The sequence below is a fragment of the Lethenteron reissneri genome, chromosome 58 (assembly GCF_015708825.2).
Source record: "Lethenteron reissneri isolate LAM-NWPU_2019-01 chromosome 58, ASM1570882v1, whole genome shotgun sequence".
Taxonomy (NCBI): domain Eukaryota; kingdom Metazoa; phylum Chordata; class Hyperoartia; order Petromyzontiformes; family Petromyzontidae; genus Lethenteron; species Lethenteron reissneri.
The window spans coordinates 1,494,801-1,513,002 of NC_083836.1; the positions used below are offsets into that span (position 1 = coordinate 1,494,801).

The 18,202-nt window shown below is 54.1% G+C and overlaps 1 protein-coding gene across 1 annotated transcript in view; it reads right to left on the reverse strand.

Annotated features, from left to right (window-relative positions):
- LOC133357406 (fibronectin type III domain-containing protein 3B-like) overlaps positions 1 to 18,202 on the reverse strand; it is a 168,428-nt gene that overhangs the window by 114,598 nt on the left and 35,628 nt on the right. Inside the window, 2 exon segments of the mRNA XM_061575325.1 lie at positions 3,800 to 3,875; positions 14,985 to 15,160. Coding sequence (XP_061431309.1) covers positions 3,800 to 3,875; positions 14,985 to 15,104 — 196 coding nt within the window. The 5' untranslated portion in view covers positions 15,105 to 15,160.

Here is an 18,202-nt window from a genome sequence, read left to right on the forward strand (position 1 = left end):
AACGCGGATTTGGTGTCCCCTGTATAGCCACTCATAAACTGTTGGGGCAAATGCTGTTATAGCGAGTATCTATAAAGGCCTGCACAGCTTACGTGAGGGTTGCGTGGCGAGCACCACACCCGGCCGCCTTTGTATCCCCAGTGGCGATGTTTACACACCGCACCAGGTACCCATCTGAGGCCGAGTCGACCTAGGGGAGGCCCAGGACGCGCTCAGATATTCATCACAGATATTGGCCAGGAGCGGGCATCGAACTCGGCTCGCCGGGTTCGTAGCGCAGCGCGCTGTCCCGCTACGCCACCGTTCCCCACGCACGCACGTGATCGCACACACGCACACACGCGCACCCTCACATGCACGCCATCCCTTGCGGGCAGCGCGGGTTTGGCCGGGCCACGTGTTACACGTTTGTTTTTAATGCCCTCCGGCTGGAGAGAGCCAGCATCTGCCCTGGGCGACCGTGCCACATCCACGATCATTACCGGCCCCTTTGAGACAGAGCGGTGGGGAATTCAAGCCAAATCCGAGGGGTGCTCCATCCTCCAAAGTCAAGGGGTGTGTGTGAGGGTGGGTGGTGGGTTGGGGGGGGGGGCATCGCGGTTGGCATGCCGCCCTAAGTTTGTTTCTGAGCCTACAGCCAACATCAGTGCTGCATGATGGGGCAAAGTATACCACATAGAGCGGGCCTATTCATTGTGGTAAATAAGCCACATATAATTCATCATTTGATATGGTTTCAGAGCCAATGTCAGTTTTTATTGTGATTATGGGATTCCAGTGGCGTGGCAGTGGTTGGCGCACTGCGCTTGAACCCGGTGAGCCGAGTTTGATTCCCGCTCACGGTTAACATCAGTGACTAGCAACATCTGAGTTGCTCGCAACTCCCCTACTCAGCAACTTCGCACAGACCAGTACGGTGAAGTATAATCAAGCCCCCCCCACCACCCCCATGACCAGCATGGCATAGGGGTGTAGGGTGGAAGGCAGTGGATTGACAAATGGGGCCATACATGATTCTTACATGATTATGCGAGTAATGCATTTCAAAGTGACGCAGGATCTGTCAATACTCAGGACACAGTTTGGGAACACGTGTTGCATACGTGTTCCTTACTCACACGCGCGTGCGTTACATTACTAACGCGCGTGCGTTACCTGTACGCTGCCGATTCAACGCGCTAATTTACAAGTACCATTGCCCGAAATATCGAACCACAATGTGATCGACACTGCGGCGTCATTGACAGCACGACAGTTTTCTTCCCCGTGTTATTGACGAAACTTGCGCTGACTTTATTCTAACGACAGTCCGCGTGATGCGCAATAAATCACACCGCCTAAACCCCCCCCCCTCCACCCCACAGAGCTACCCCAAGACAAAAAGCATCCGAAGTTCCTGAACAAATGCACCATGTCCCTCTCCTTTCTGAGATCACGATCCAAACAAAGTTGAGCGAATGTGACCGATAATTATAGGTGAGGTCCATAGTCCTCGTTGTTGTTAAAATATATTCCATTTTATGTATATTACGAATGTTTTGTACATCTTCGATTTACGTATATTTAATCATCGAGCGGGATCAGGCAGGACGTGTCGCTTGGGATGCTGACGACGACGACGATGAGGGGCAATGTCAAATAACAATGAGGACCTCCGCCGAGGAGACGGAGCGATGAAATCGACTCGCGTGCGGTGCCAGGCGGATAATTACATGGCAGCATCATGAGAAATGTTGGGGACGTTGGGAGGTGTTTATCCAACAGCAGTGGATCAACGATGGCTGACAATGATGATAATTTTTTATTAATTTTTATCTCCTCCGGTCTCTTTCACTCCTAATTTCTCCTGTCAGGAAGGGGATGCAAGCCAGGCATTAATTTCTTGCCAAATATTTTCCAGGGGTTAGACTGGAATAGGCGGTGGGTGGCCCACAGTCGCCAGAGCGAGCGGTAGACTGGACGCTGCGTGCAAAACATTTTCCGGGACAGATCCGGGTGGAACGAATCCCTGGGTGCAACACGGCACCGATTGATTAACGTATAATCTTCTTGGTTCTTTCGGTAAAGTCACGTAGAAGGGATATAATAAAATAATAAAAATAAAACATAATAAAATAATTCTCACGACGTTTCGGCCACAACGCAAGCTGTCTCCCCGACAGACCTGGTCTTCACCTGAGGACGGCTGCTTGCGTTGTGGCCGAAACGTCGTGAGAATTATTTTATTATGTTTTATTTTTATTCTTTTATTATTTCCCTTCTACGTGACTTTACCGAAAGAACCAAGAAGATGAATCCCTGCAGTCACGAAAGCTTTAAATCGACAGATTAACGTATCGATTCGGATGTGAATCGGGCTCACGGACAGCGCGCGTTTCGGAATCGCGTGCAGAGGAATCCCCGTTGCGTATGAATGGATGCTATTCGCGACGACTAAAAAATGTCGAGCTTGCTTACACCTGCAGCTCACTCTTCCTGACGCCTCTTCACTCTCACATTGTGCACTGCTCTCTGTCTCTCTCTCACTGCCGCCATGCGTCTCTCGTTCACGACCGTCGAAAAAAGTTCGGCATCCATACAACCACCTCGTTTGTTGTGCAATAATCCCTTGGGGACTCTGGTGTACTCAATCTCTGACGTTTTGGCGTTTGGTTTTTATGTTGCCGCTGGCGCTGCTGCTGCGCTCCCGCACACCGCCGATCTCCCCGTGTGCAGTGGCTGGGTGGTGGGCTGGCTAAACGGGACCATCCATCCGTGTAACAAATCAAAATAAACTTAAATTACGCACGTCGCAGAGTTTCCCCCGGTTACCCCTGCATCATCTGCAGGCCATCATCTTAACCCCGCACCCCGCTACCCCCCGCCAGCGGGTGTGGGGAGCGTTCCAGCCCAACCCCTCCCCCCCCGGGGATTTTTTTCTTCTTCACAATGTCTGGGACCCACTCGCAAGTGTCTCAAGTTGCTGGAGGCGCTCGCAAGCTCACGCGCCAGCGCACACACACACACAGACACACACGTGCACACACACACACACACAAAGCCAAAGACCCCCCATATAGCCTGAACAGATTGTTGGGGAAAGTGCTGTTAGCGAGCACCTATGAAGGCCGGCATGGCACACGAGGGGGTGGGTGGCCAGGAACCACGCCCGGCCGCCTTTGTCTCCCTAGTAGCGATGTTTATGCACTACACCAGGTACTGATTTTAGGCTGTTTAATGTTGCTTCATCTAGACGTTCACTGTTTCACAAGCGTTTTAAAAGACCCCTTTATCCACCGATAGCACCTGCCGCGAGTCGCTGGCCACAGAAGCCTCGGCTTTGCAAAGGTCATCCAACGAGACGCGTCAGAGTGGCCATAGTGTGGGGCGAGGAGGAGAGCTGCGCAGTTCGGTTGATTGGATCGACCGAAGCGTGACGCTCGTGTTTTCGATCCCAATGATGGCCATGCCAACATCGCACCTCCCGCCCAGCGCGACGCAGCCGACAACGACGACGCTGGAGGTGTCGCCAAGTCCAGCGCCTCACCTGCCGTCCAGCGGTGCACACGAGGGAACAGAGCCGAGGCTGATTTTTTGCTTGCGCAAACTAAATGTGCGTCATCCGGTGCGTCGAGCTGTTCCCAGCAATCATCGGTACAGCAGTCAAATCGACTAAACGATCGGATATCCCTGGCTCTGTCAGCCCGCGGGGAAGCGAAGCCTGCGCGGAGCCCGGCGGGAAGGGTCAGGCCGAGCGACGTCAAGAGCTCAGGGAGGGCACGGAAACGCACGAGGGGTCGGGAGCCCGAGGGTTACGCACCGGGGATGCATTGCACCGTTCCGTCCTCGGCCTGGATGGTGAAGGTTTCTCCGGGGTTCACTTGCACCAGGATGACCTGCGGCAGGGGGGAAGGGCAAAGGGAACAACGGCGTGTGAGCAGCGTGGCGAGCGATCGCAGACCTGCGGCGTCCATCTTTTGGTTACGGCGACAGGCAAAGGCGCAGCGCTGAAATCGCTGGCTCGCGTCATTGCCGCCAGAAGGGCCTCTGGACGGTGCTTTTGGCCTACTCTTCCACGCTGGTAAAAAGGTCCGAGTTACCCACACTGTACCCCACCACACGTGACTGCCAATCGGCTCCCCGTTTTAGCAGCCGTGTACACTGCCGGGGTGGACAGAGCTGGGCAAGGATTTACAATAAATTTGCACCAACGTTTAAACCGGGGGAAGATCGCAAAATGGCGCCGTGGCATCCCCCACGGCCTCCTCCCCTCTTTGTCCACGTCCGCGATTACAATGCACGAGTCATCGCAGGCAGCTGCGTACTGATTGAGAACTCTCTTTTTCGAGTGTGTCGGCTGGCTGGCCAGCCAACCTTTCGCTTTCTCGCACGGCAGTGCGCCAAACGGCCCGTGCGCTTCGAATGAACTCAGGCTCGGCTCTAATGAGCCGGCGCAAAGTCACGCCCACCCCGAAAGACTCGAGCCGGCTCCGAGCATTCGCGCGAGCCATTTCCCCCGGATTTCCACAGAGCTGGGACGAGCCACACCTGGGAAACGCTTCGTGCATCTCACAGGACTGCCACAAAGGCAACAAATTACCGCCGCATCCGCGAATGCCACCCCCGAGCGATCCGACGGTTTACGCCCGGCGTACTTCAAGACGAAGCCAAACGACTTCCTCGAGTCACTTTGTAAGTTGCGTAGAAAATTCTCTGCTGACGTCCGATGTTGTGTTTGTGACCGTTAACTTGTTGTTCGGGCCAACCTCCTGGAGGCTGCCGTTCAATTTCTCTGAACGTGTTTTTGCCAGTGGCGTTTTATTTCTCAATATTTACCGGAGCGGACCATCCATCCCTCGTAATCCCCGTGCAAGCTGCAACCACTGCTGCCATGGTGGGCAGGCCGCCCTTGAAAACAACAGCCCCCCCCCCCCCCCTCTTTGAGCTCCACGGGCCTCGCCTGTCTCAACTAAGTCTCGAGTCTTTGGAAGCAACCGAGCGGATCAAGCCAGAGCTGAGCCGTCTGTTCGAGGTAGTGCCAGGGCAGTGCCGCGACCGAGCCAACGGCCCCGAGTGTGTGCGTGTGTGCGCGTGTCTTTGCGTGCGTGCGTGCGCACAAGAGTGTAGCGGTAAAAGTGCACGGCGCCGTGAACCCGGCAATTCCCACGTTCGATTCCCGCTCACGGCCAACACCAGTGGCGATTATACGAAGCGGTCCCCTAGGTCGACCACGCCTCAAATGAGCACCTGGTGCGATGTGTAAACATCGCCAAGGGGGAGATAAAGGCAGCCAGGCGTGGTGCTGGCCACACCATCTTCTCCCGCGTGCATTGCTGGCCCTTTTAGGCGCTCGCTAACACAGCACTTGCCCCAATAGTCCGTTGAGGGTATGTAGGAAGTCTGTGTCTGCATGCTCGCCGTCAGATGATGCGGCCGTGTAAAGGCAGCGCGCGGTCAGCGTAACGCAGCAAGAGACGAACAAACATTACAAATATTCACGACATTATGCTCATTAAGCTACTACGAGGCTTTAAAACTATTACCAAATATATTGATAAAAATATCGCATTTTTCACGATTTTGTTCAAGTGTATTACCAGCTTGCCACGCCCATGTTTGTTAATATTTGTTTTGTGTCGTCTGCTGCTGTATGATGATTGCATTTTAAGAATTAATTTGTTTACAAATGTTATTTACTTCATCGACAATAAACATCTGAGCTGGGGAGTGTCATAGCGGTTAGCAACTTGCCCTTGACCAATCTGGTGAAATATGGTCCAAAAACTTCCAAGGTCTTCATCAAGCAAAAGAGTGCCAAAGGTCCGTAAATTTGTAACATCAATTATGATTATGTAATCAAGGATGTACTCGCGCCCGCCACAGGAACGTGAAATTTCCATCACTGGTTCAGCAGGGCTGTGAAAACGAAAAAAATGCGATATCACCAATGCCCCAATGCTCATTTGAACAGAAACATAACGCTTTAGAACTTTGCAAAAAAAACACGCATATACTCTAATCGTAATCAATCATGATCTATCCACTGCTGAATGAAAGCTCCCCCCCACGGGCCCCCCCCCCCACCCCACCACTCCCCCACGGCCGTGCCAAGCCAAGGCCGGCCGGCATCTCTCTCGCAGGCCCCTCGGCGCGCGTGCGGCGGCGGGCGTCTCGAATAATATGGAACGGGCGGGAGCGCTCGAATGACTTCAGCGCGGGGGCAAGCCGGCAGCGAAACACGACTCGTGGACAAAGAACAGGCGGTGTTTGTTCAAGTCCGGGGAGCCTTGACAATGCTGCGGGTTCACGGCGAGCCCTCTCGCAAACGTTTGGCTACCGGAGCGGCGCAGGAAATTTCGCGACAGAGGCAAATGCCACCGGGTCCAATCGCCCCGGCCAAATCACACAAACACTGCGGGCTGCTGCTGCTGCTACGCCCGGCCAGAGAACTAGGGGGGGGGGGGGGGGGGGGGGCTTTGCACAGGAAGGCGGTGTGTAGTAGAGCGTTGTGTGTGGAGTATGCGTGTGTATGGCGAATGTGTGTGTGGTAGAGCGGTGTGTGTTCTGTGAGCTTGGTAGAGCAGTGTGTGTGTGTGGTGAGTGTGGTAGAGCAGTGTGAGTGGTGTGTGTGTGGTGAGTGAGGTAGAGCAGTGTGTGTGTGTGTGCGCAGTTCGGCGCAATCATGTAGGTCGACTGTCTGGTGTGAAAAATGAAGGAACCTCCCTCCTCTGCCCCCATGAAGAATCACAGCGGTGGCGGTAGTAGTAGTAGTCACAGAAGAAGTCGTGACAGTCTCAAGTGTTTGGTGACCTACGCACCGGGCACCGTCATCAACAGGGGACGTCAAGCAGTATCTGACGGGCTCACTGCCACGTCTGGCTACGCAGTGCGTCTGGCGGGTCCGAGTACGCGGGTCTCCACGTGAGTACATTGGTCTCCGTGCATGTTGGTCGCCATGCGCGCCTGTGGGTCTCTGTGTCAATATGTTGGTCTCTACGCGAGGCTCATGGGTCCTCAATGCGAGTCAACTGGTGCCGGTCACTTGTGGCAACTACCGGACGTGCCTGCACTTCGAGGAGTGGACCGCTCGCTCGACTCGCGCACCCATCGCTCACACAACCCATCACTCTGTTGACACTGACCCTTTGACCCCTTTGACTCGTGTGACTTGGGCTTGCCCCCGTTGCCGACCCGAGGCTCCTCCTCTGCAGTTAAGTGGCACAGACGTTTTTTTTTTGTTTCCGAGCATGACCATCCGCAAGTTCCTCCTAATTCATATGACAGACCGGCCGATTTCCTTGGCCACAATGCATTTTCTTCGACGTGTGTACAACACACGCACGCACGGCACACCTCCGTCAGTCGGCGGTTTCTAAACGATCGCATGGCCACGCGGTCGGTTCTTTTGAGTTTGGCGGTCCGGATAACAAGCTGGGAGCTTTTGCACATCTGTGCGTGACGTTAAATCCACGTGGGGCGAGCGTACTTGAGACGTGGGGTGCAAACGGCCGCAAGTTGTGCAAAAACAAAGCGAACTTCAATGTTCGTGATACAGTTGGTTGCTTGTCTGGAGGCTCTAAGTGCATTAAATATTAATTAATATTTTCAACTTCAGCTGCGGCTGCAGCAACAACAGCGATGATCACGGATAGTGGGCGGGGGCAGTGAGGGGGGCGGGGTCAGTGAGGTGGGGGGGGGCAGTGAGGTGGGCGGGGGCAGTTCGCACGATGCCCCACCCCTAAGGAGCTCTTCCCGGAGCCCCAATGGGAACCGCCCGTTGTACAGGTGAACTACGCGTACAGGTGAATGGCGGCATGGACGCAGAGAAAACAAAACACAACCGAATATTCTTGCACCTAGATATTGTTTTTAGTTCTAACGTTACCGCTAATATTTAATCGCGCGCTGTTTATAAGAACTCTGGGATTCTGATGTATATATTTTTTTTACCAATGCCACACGCGATTGATTTTCTCACCAAAATTAGTAAATGTGGAAAGGCGCGGGACAGGTGGGGAAGGAAAAACAACAGAGGTGACTTAGTGGACGTGCGCTCTGATCTATCAACTCTGCTTTCCTGACTTCCATTCCTGGCCACGGCTAACGTGAGCGACGTCTGGGTGCCCAGCTCCCCCCGCCACATCTTCACCAACATGCACTGACCAGAGTGGTGAAGTATGGTCAAACAACTGCTTCGACTGAAATGGCGTGGGGGAGGGCCCTTATCCAGCCGTGCATTGACACAAGGGCCTAATCATTATTTATTATCTTATATAACACAAAGCACAGGCTTTCAGCTTCCCGTGTTACAGTGCGCCGTCTATTTTGAACCGTCTCATTAGATGCGGAAGCCTTTGCACGCTTCAGGAAGCCAAACTTTACACCGTGATTGTTTGTATTTGTTCTAAGGCTCAGAATATAATAATGAATGTTTCACCATCCTCCATGTTTGGTGGCCCCGTGATGATAAATACCAGGCTGTGTCAATCCACTGCCAGAACGAGCCCCTTCACCACACTGCGTCAACCATACTTCCCCTGCACTGGTCAGTGTGGCCTGGTGAAGGGGAAGTGGATATCGATCGCCACCGATGTTAGCCGCGACCGCCAATCGAACTCGCATCGCCAGCCTCGCAGTTCGGCGCGCTAACCGCTGCGCCGCCGCTCCACCCGGTGACTTGGATGGCGTGTTGAAAAAAAACCTATTCCCCCGTACAGCTCCCGCAGGAGAAGCACCCTTTTTGGGGGGGCGGGGAGCGGTGACCTCGGCACGAGGGCTCAAGCCCTGCGGATCGTCTGGAACCTTCCTCGAGCCTCTCACGGGGGGGGGGGGGGGAAGCCCGCGCGAGGTCGAGCGACGCGACATCGCTCGCTCGACTTGAGCTCTGGCCCCACGATCCGACCCCGGGAATCCTACAGCGATGGAAACATTCCTTTTGGGTGACATCGCGAACCAACAGCCTCTGCCCGTTTTTTGTTGTTGTTGTTTCTCTTTTAGCAGAGATGGCGGGGGGGCGGAGGGCACCCCCCTACCCCTGCTCAGTGTCGACGGAAGGACAACATCTGTCTTGCCGCCGCCACCACCGCGCACTGCGTGGCGACGGAGTTTGGAAGTGCGTGGGACGGAGGTGGCGGGAGACGTTCGTCTCAAAAAGGCCGCGTCTTTTGCGTCGAGCGAGCCCAGCCGAGAGCGGTGGACGCCCGACACGGCCGCATTTTTGTCTCGGTGATAGAGAGAAGCTCAGAGACTGAACACCCCAGAAAGAAGAACGGATAAAATATCAGAGGTCGTGCGCGCCAGTGTTTCTTCGCATGAACAAACGCCGCCCGATATTTTTGAGGCGTGAAAAGCGCTCCTGCATTAAACCACCGTGAGCAGTGGTTCCTGAAGCTATGCATTGTGGTCCTGTTATCTGAAATTTCTGTTGCGGCGGTGCGATTCTTGTAATTTACAGATTTGTTTGCTGCCTGACAACATTGGTTTGTTAAGCCAAAGGGCTAATGGACCAACACGCATTTATTTACAAATCGTGCTTATATATTTTTATATTTTAGTTGCCAAGCGCAAGCCCAAAGGCCCAAAATGTCAAGCCGTGGGTAACAAACGGCACCGTCAAAATTGTACCAAATGAGAGTTGAGAAGTTTCTTGAATTGAGCGAGGGTTGTTATCGTTGTCGGAGCGAGGGGGGGGGGGGGAACAGGGACGATGGGTAGGAGGAGGGAATCCCACAGTGAGGCAGGGCAGCAGTGCCACCCACCTTTGTGAGTGGCACGCAAAGCGATTTCCTACCGCCCCCCCCACGGAATCCGAGAAAGAAAAGATTTCAAATCGTCGGGTATCGCGCGACCAGCTCCGCTGCGACGACCCCATCTGACGACGGCGGCGCCGGGAGGCTTCCCCCCGCAGGTCGCTCGCTGCTGCCGAACGAGCGCCGTCCCCCGTTCTCATCGACTGGCTTCGTGTAGCCGCCGGTGGCAATTGGAACGCGTGACGACGAACCCTGGCCTGCGGCCTCTCTCCCTCCTCCTCCGTCTCCGTGTCGGCTTGACCAACATCTTTAACCGCGGCGTATCTCTCTCTCTCTCGCTCTCTCTGTGCCGAACCAGTCCCGAGTTCATTTGTGCAACTAGATGAGAATAAAAAAATCCTCCATGAATGGCCTCCCCTCTGCAGGGCAGCCACGATTCAATTGGTCGCTGCTCAGGACCGCGATTCTATTCCGTGGAGAGGGACATGATTCGACTGACTCTGGGCCTCGGACTTAATGACGACCTGGCGTGGTGTGTATGGACATCAGCACTTTGGAGACAAAGGCGGCCTGGCGTGGAGTTGGTATCCCCCCGCCCCCCCCCCTCGTGTGCCGTGTTTGGCCTTCATAAGTGCTCACTTACAAGCACTTTCCCCCCAACTGGTGAAGGCTATGCAGGGGGAGAATCTTGACTTAAAGCTTTCGTGACTGCAGGAATTCATACTCTTTGGGTCTTTCGGTAAAGTCACGTTGGTAGAAAAATCATTTTTAAAATCACGAAGTTTCGATCGCAACACAAGCAATCATTTTCAGGTGAGAATCCTCGTCTGTGTGCGAGTTCAAACGAAAAAGAATACCTGGCAAGTCCAGCCTTAAATCGGTGCTTGCTAAGAGTATGCATCCAAATAAAACACCCGGGATGTATCCTGATGTCATTATTTATCCAAAGCGATGAAGTCTTGAGCCTGGCGAGTGCTTGAATGGAACGGGGTGAGACCACCATGAACACTCAGGTTTCCCACAGGGCTGTGTGGCTACTTTGTTGGTGGCGAGTTTTCACTTCCTCGTCTGGTATGCAGGAGGTCATGGGTTCGATCCCAACCCTAACGCCTGCATATTTGGAGTTTGCATGTCTCTCTCCGTGGTTGCGTGGATGTTTCTCCGGGTTCTCCAGTTTTTCTCTCCACGTTTAGAATCAACATCGCGCATTTGGAGTATCTGTCTACTGGTATATACACTTCCACGCGAAGAGCCACTTGGTTGAGCTATCATTTGTGATAGCCAAGTCCATTCTTGGATATCACAAATTATAGAAAATTTTGCTGTGGATTTCACACCTGATGATGATTGCTTGTGTTGCAGTCGAAACGTCGTGAGAATTTTTATTGTTTAATTTTTATATTATTTTATTATTTCCCTTCTACGTGACTTTACCAAAAGAACCAAGAATATGAATCCCTGCAGTCACGAAAGCTTTAAATCAAATTTTTTTTATAGTTTTAAATAGTTGGACAGCCGTGAGCAGTACTTACATGCCGACATGCATTCATCAACCGGCACAGACACGGGGAGGTGAAGTATGGTCAAAACACCCACGCAATGCGCGCGGAGGGGAGACTCAACACATTCGTCAACAACGCCGCGGCGTGTGGCCTCGGAAGGGAAAGTGTACGCGATAGGCGACGTTTCGGGCAACGGCCCTCCTTCATAGCGCTCAAATAGCGGGGGGAGGCAGACAGAGTGGAAGAACACGAGTTGGCAGATTGAACTCTGGGGGGGGCCTGACGAGTATTCACTTTTCCCGAGATGTTTTCTGACGATCCCGTTTTTAAATCGGCACACGAATACTGCAGTTACCTCACCGTAGCTATTGGCTAACGGGCAAACCAACAATCTGTGTCGGCTACACAGGAGGGGATGGGAGAGGTGGGGGGGGCTATTTGTCTCTGCGTGTTTTCGCCCGGACAAATTCTTGCCTCTCCCTCAGCACGTCTCTATTACTCCGGGCTAGCCGGTTGCTCCCGCTAATTACTTTCCCATAACCCCCTACCTGCCCTCGTCCTGGCGCGAGCGCACCCCCCACCCCACTCTCCACACCCCAGCGCTCACAAGACACCATTGTGTTACGCCCGATCGTCCGCTCCGACCGACGCACAGATGGGGGGGGGGCGGCCGGAGAACCCCAGCGCAGAGGGAGGAGAGAAGAGCGGCACACACGCACCTCCCGCAGGGCCCAGCAAGCCCAGCATACCGACACCCCAAATCCATCCACCTACACCATCCCCCCCCACACACACACCCGATCCCACCCACCCCACCTACCCACATCCAACCACCCCATCCCCCACAGCCACCCACACCATCACCCACAGCCACCCACACCCCACCCCACCCCACCTACCCACACCATCCCATAACCACCCACATGCACCCCCCCATCCCATCCAATCTTCCTCACCACCCCACCCAATTCCAACCACCCTAGTCCCCCCATTTAACCCCATGGCACCCCCATCCAACCCCATACTCCCCCCCCCACCCATTCCAAAACCACTCACCCCATCCCACTCACCCACACATACAATCCCACCCACTAATCCACGCCATCCCTCCCACCCACCATCCCATCCACCCGCCCCACCATGTTAGCCATGGCCAGCTTCATAGCGTAGTGCCCTTCACTGCTGCTGCTGCAACACCAACAACGTGTATTGATGAGAAAATAAGTAACATGTGTTTAAATCCCAGTGCTCCACCTCGTAACATGAGCAGAAATCAAATACCAAATATAATGTGTAAACTGCAAATGGTGGAATACATATCGATATACATATTGGATTGCAGAGATTGGGCAATTGTTGGTGGCAGCTGGCTGCTGCTTCTGCTGCATTCCCACTCATCTGTGATTCCTCCTCGTGCCTCTGAGTCATCCTCTCTCTCTTGCTTGCTCGCTTGCTCTTCGAGAGCGAGCGAGGACTGTGCGGGCATGTGACTGCTTGAAACTCTCAACATTATTATTATTACAATAGCAAAATCGAGTAAACACTTCGTCCTCTTTCATCTGGGTCAGTGGCGTAACGCGGTTGGCATGGGCTCTGCTCCAAGGAATGCATAGAACAGAGGGGTGAACTTGTCCAACATTCCACTGCATCCCCCCCACCCACCATCCCATGGGTCTCGGTGCAGTTGCACCGCCTGCACGCACGATCTGGCGCTTTGTACGAGCCGGCTGATGTGTCCGCGCCGCAAGGTCCAGCGGCAGGTTAAAGGCCAGGTGACCGTCACTAGGAAGTCGTCGATTTCTGATTAATAAAACCGGAGCTCCCCGTGGTCCCCCTCGTTCCCTGTGCACCCCTCCACCGTCCCCATCTTATGCAGTAGTAGTACTATCGGGGGATGGGCGGAGGGGGGGGGGGACGGTGGAGTCGGGGGAGGCTCCAACCGTTTTAACTACCGCCCGTTTCCGCTCGGCTAACCGCACATGCGGTGGGCTCACAGTGGCGGATGTGGCCGGGATGTTGTTTACTGCCCATCCTGCTCTAAAAACGCCGCTCCGCAGATTCAGTTCTCCTGCTTCGCTGCTCGCTTACATCATCACCGTCGCCATCATCGTGATTATTTATATCACGGGGTGGGGGGGAGGTGACGCGGTCCGGCGGTCACGTTCGCCGCTTGTTTGCGTGCAGAAGTTCGCCGTTCGAATCCGAAAGGCCGCCCCGGCGGTTATTGCTGCGGCCGAGTTAAAACCGGGAAACTTCAAACCACGAAGCCGTCTTGCTTCCATGACAACGGACGTCAGAGATCCCGTGACGTTATTCGGAAAAAACGAGCGGGGGCCTTCGTGCGCTTGCATCGCGCGGTCCAAATTCGAAAAGAAAAAAAACAGCCTCTAATTACTCATTGGGATTACACCGCAACAATTGCCGCTTTCCAACTGCCGGTCTATTCCCAGATCGCAGTGCAGCTGCTAAATTAACCTGGGAGCTGCACGGGGACAGCTGCCACCGGGCGCGTGCGCGCCCCTTTCATACGTTCGAGATGAGCCGTGAACGCTCTTCACTCGTCCGAGCCGGGAAGGCCTTTGAAAAGCTGAAGACTTTTTTCCAGGAGTTAGGGGGAGAAGAAACATGGCCACTGTGTGTGTGTGTGGTCCCAAATTGATAATTTTGCGGGTAAAATTTTCAGCATTGGAATGTTTTTGGCCAATACCCGTTAAGTTGTGTTCTTTGTTTAAACCAATGGGAGGAAACCAGTCGAACCCAGAGGAAATCCATGCAGTACAGGGAGAGAGAACACATACAAACTCAACACACACATACAAACTCAACACAGAAACCAGCCCGAGTCGGGAATCAAACCCAGGCCCTCCCAAAAATAGTATTATTGTCATTCTGGGAATATTTTAAAGAGGGGGGGGGGGTGGGGGTTTCAAGGCAAAATGTGTTCTTTTACTTGTTTTGAGGTTTCTGTTTGGACTTGAACTTGGTGTATTTTTAGCTCAGGCGTTTAATAATTTCTAACAAAAAAACATTTCCCTGTCGACAAGATGTTGCCTCTTCGAACGAAGCGAGTTCTAGGAAAAAATAACCAATGCTGTCCATCCATCATCTGTCCGGGTGTCCTCTTTGGCTACTCCATTAATCTGCCTGTCTGTCCATCTGTGTGTCCATCTGTTAATCCGTGTGTCCATCCATTCATTCGTCTCGTCCATCCATTCATCTATCTGTCCATCAATACGCGTGTCTCTCTGTCCCATGTGTCTGTTCATCAGTCCATTCCATCTTATCTGTCCATCCGTCCGGCCGTTTGATTTTTATTTTTTATCCATACGTTCATCAGTCCACTACGTTCACCTATCCATACGTCTATCTGGCAATCTATTCATCTGTCTCCCGGCGCATTAATTTGTCCGTACGTACGTCCATTCCGTTCGTCCGCTCGTCATCATACCAACTCCTGTTAATTTGCCGTCCGTCATTTAGAAGGCTCCTCAATGCCACTTGCCCCCTTCGATCCTCTTAACGATAACAAAATAATATTAAATAATGACAACTCAGCAGGGCCCTTGGAAATTGTTACGGAACTACGCGAGCAGCCGACATCGACACTGCCGCGTCGAGAACGCGCGTGCGTGCGTACGTGTGTGCGTGTGTGTGTACGCACGTGTGTGTGTGTGTACGCGCGTGTGTGTGTGTGTGTACGCGTGTATGTGTGTGTGTGTATGTATGTGTGTGTACGCGCGCGTCAGGGTCTCACCTGCTGCGTGGCCTCCCCACCGCCGAGCATCGGGACGAGCGGCGGCGGCAGCTCTGGACTCAGCAAAGGAGGAGCCTCCAGCAGCGGCTGATCCATCATCATCATGGCCACCATGTACATCCAACGGGGCCGGGGGCTCTCACCACGGGAGGGGGAGGCCCGCGCGCACGCACCACCTGTTGCCAGACGCGCGAGCGCAGAGACAGACGGACGCACGCAACCCGGTTAACAACGCGGATTTGCACGGCGCGTCGGTGTGAAGCGCGTCTCAAGAGTGCCGTCGAGATGCGGCGAGCTACGTTTCCTTCGCCGCAGAGAGGAGGCGTTTGGTCTCCGTGTAGCGACGTAAGTCTCCGAGTATATGGGACTCCGTGCGAGCGTTGTGGGTTCCCCTATCGTTAATTTGTGGTCGCCGTGCAAGTTTATGGGTCTGAGTTCATGCAACAACAGGGTCTTCACCTCAAACCGTGGTACAGAAACAGCGGGAATAATTATTTTATGGAATGGCATCGGTCTCTGTGTGAAAATACATTTGGTTGTTATTGGATAAATGACCCTTATCGCTATACCTTTGGAGAGTAGAACAATAAAATCATACCGCAGCTCGCAGCCCTTCTAATGTGCATTTGTGCAAGGGCCTGGCCTATATCCAAGTCACATGACTGCCACCTGGGCAGAAGAATTTGGCTAGACGGTTTATTGGTGAGCTGAACATAAAAAAAAAATCGATTTAAAATTACAAAATCGATTGCACAGACACAGGTTAGAGAATTATTTATTTGAAGTCTCCCAACTTTATTGAAACACCCCCTCACATTGCCAGAAATCGTACGTGGCATTTTCACGATTCCCAAATCGCCCTCGTCGTCGTCATCCTTGCCGTCGAAGCATTTTGCTCGGCCAGACTTTCGAAAGGCTCTCTCCTTATTTGGAGTGCCCTGCGCTCCGTGCGAAAGATTTTTCCCGGAAATAACAGCACGTTATGTAACCCCCCCCTCGCGCGCGCATTTAATTAAGGGCAGAAACCACCACCCTCCCCCCAACCCGCCCTCCACCCCTCCCCCCATTAATAAGCCAAAGCCCCATCTGTTCGTGCCGGTCCTGCTCAATCACACTCGTCTGCCAGTCGCCAGCGTCAACGTTTTACAACGAGAACTGTCGCAGTCACGGAAAGTCCTCGAAGCGAGAAAATAGTTCTTTGCTTGCGCCGCGTCGATCGGCAGGAAGGTCGCTCACCGCACGGCACCGACTGCGCGACGCTACGGAGATCTGGCCGATTTGAAAGGCCACTTGAGGGTTTGTCGCGCGATATATTCACGACAACAAACACAAAAGGTCTCGCCCCCCCGCCCCCCCCACATATGCCTCAGCAGATGTTTTTGTTGGGGCAAGTGCTGTTAGCGAGTAGCACCTACTACGAAGGCCGGCACGGCACACGGGAGGGTGGGTGGCCAGCACCACGGCCAGGCACCTTCGTCTCCCATCACTGAATGTTAGCCGTGAGCGGGAATCAAACACGGGTCGCCGGTTTTGTAGTGCAGTGCATTAACCGTTGCACCACCGCTCCCCTATGACAACCACCGCCACAACCACCACAACAACGGCCGTCCCCACCGAGTTTCACAACAACAATCACCACCGCATCACTTCAAAGAAACTACCACCACCACAACCACCAAGTTCAAATCCTGATTGGGGGTTGATTCAAACCATAAACATTCTCGGGGTCAATAAAAATGAGTACCCACTTTGCGGGGAAGCCAAGAGTGGGTAATCTATTTGGGTGACTCAGCTCCCCCGTCATCAGAATGTGGAATTTCCACCACTGGCTCAGTGGCTGAAAACAGGAAACGATCGCTGCCCAAATGCTCGTCGACCACAACCGTCCTCCAAGGGCAGGTTCACGTCCCGTTGGCGACGGCGACCTTCGACACGCCGTGACCTTCCATCCGACCCCACCCAGGAGCCTTCGCTTGAAAAACTGGGCCGGGTTGGGCTCTCCGGGCTTCTCGGAACGCGGGCGGGTCGCGGCGACCTCCGAGCCCGAGCCAAGCGGAGAACGCCCCCCCCCCCCCCGCGTGTGCCCCCCCCCCCCCCTTTCTCCCCGTGCGACAGCAGCGTAAGACGCAGGCCGTCTGACGGACGCGAGATAAAGCGCCGCGACATCCCGGGGAAGTACTCCTGGGGGCGCTCGCAAGTGGGACGCGGCGACCTCGGAAGCCGTCAGGGGGAGGCGACGCACCAGAGAGGACGTCCACCCTGGCGTCGAGGGATCGGGGGACGACTTCTTCCGGCGGTGGATCAATCGTGGCCGGTGACGACGATGGACGATGACGATTGACGATGATCTGAAGGGATTGCAGAACGTGGTGGCTCGAACGTTCAGGCGGAAAAAGGCGGACAAGATCGATTGACGAGGTGGCCAACGTGTTTCAGGGATCCCGGCGCTTGAGCTCGCACCGCCGAGCTCCTTGGGAGGACCGAATCTCGAAGCTCGGGGCCGCCTACTTACGAAAAGAATCGGCCCACGACCGAACCATCCGGACGGCGCCCGATGCCGTCGGATCACGAACGGCAAGGCGACTTTACGGGGGTTGTCAAAGTGGCACAGCCGGTGCGGGCAAGGGAGCCCAGTGGCAGTTGGTTATGTGTGACGTCACCACCCCCGGGGTAGCTCTTCGACGCGGTGCGACGGCACGGCCACTGTGGGTCGCGCGACCGCGATGTCATTTGTGGGAGCGGGGGGGGTAGAAACGACCGCCGAGTTGGAGGCAGCGTCGACAAACTCGTAATTAAGACGAGGGCGAAGAAAGCTGAACATTTGGCCACGGAAACAAACGGCTAATCATCACACAGAGACACTCTGTCACGGTTCCAGCTACAGCCTAGGAAGAAGCTGGCCGGGGTGGTGGCTTTAATATTATATTATTATATCAGCGCCAAAAAAATTTCAAACGTGGAATTTCTTTTGGTAGCTGCCTTTTTATTTTGATATATTTATTTTTGAGCCGCGTGTATTTATTTCTTTATTTGGCGTCGGACAAAAAATGGAGCGACTGTGCGGCCGCACGCTGGAAGCGACACAACAGGGCCAAGCATTGATGCGGCCGCATCCACGGCACAGCCAACGCAAACGGCGCTCTGCTGCTGCTGCTGCCCGCACAGCGTCGCGATTCACCCAGTCTCACCACCGCCAATCCACCCTCACACGCACCAAA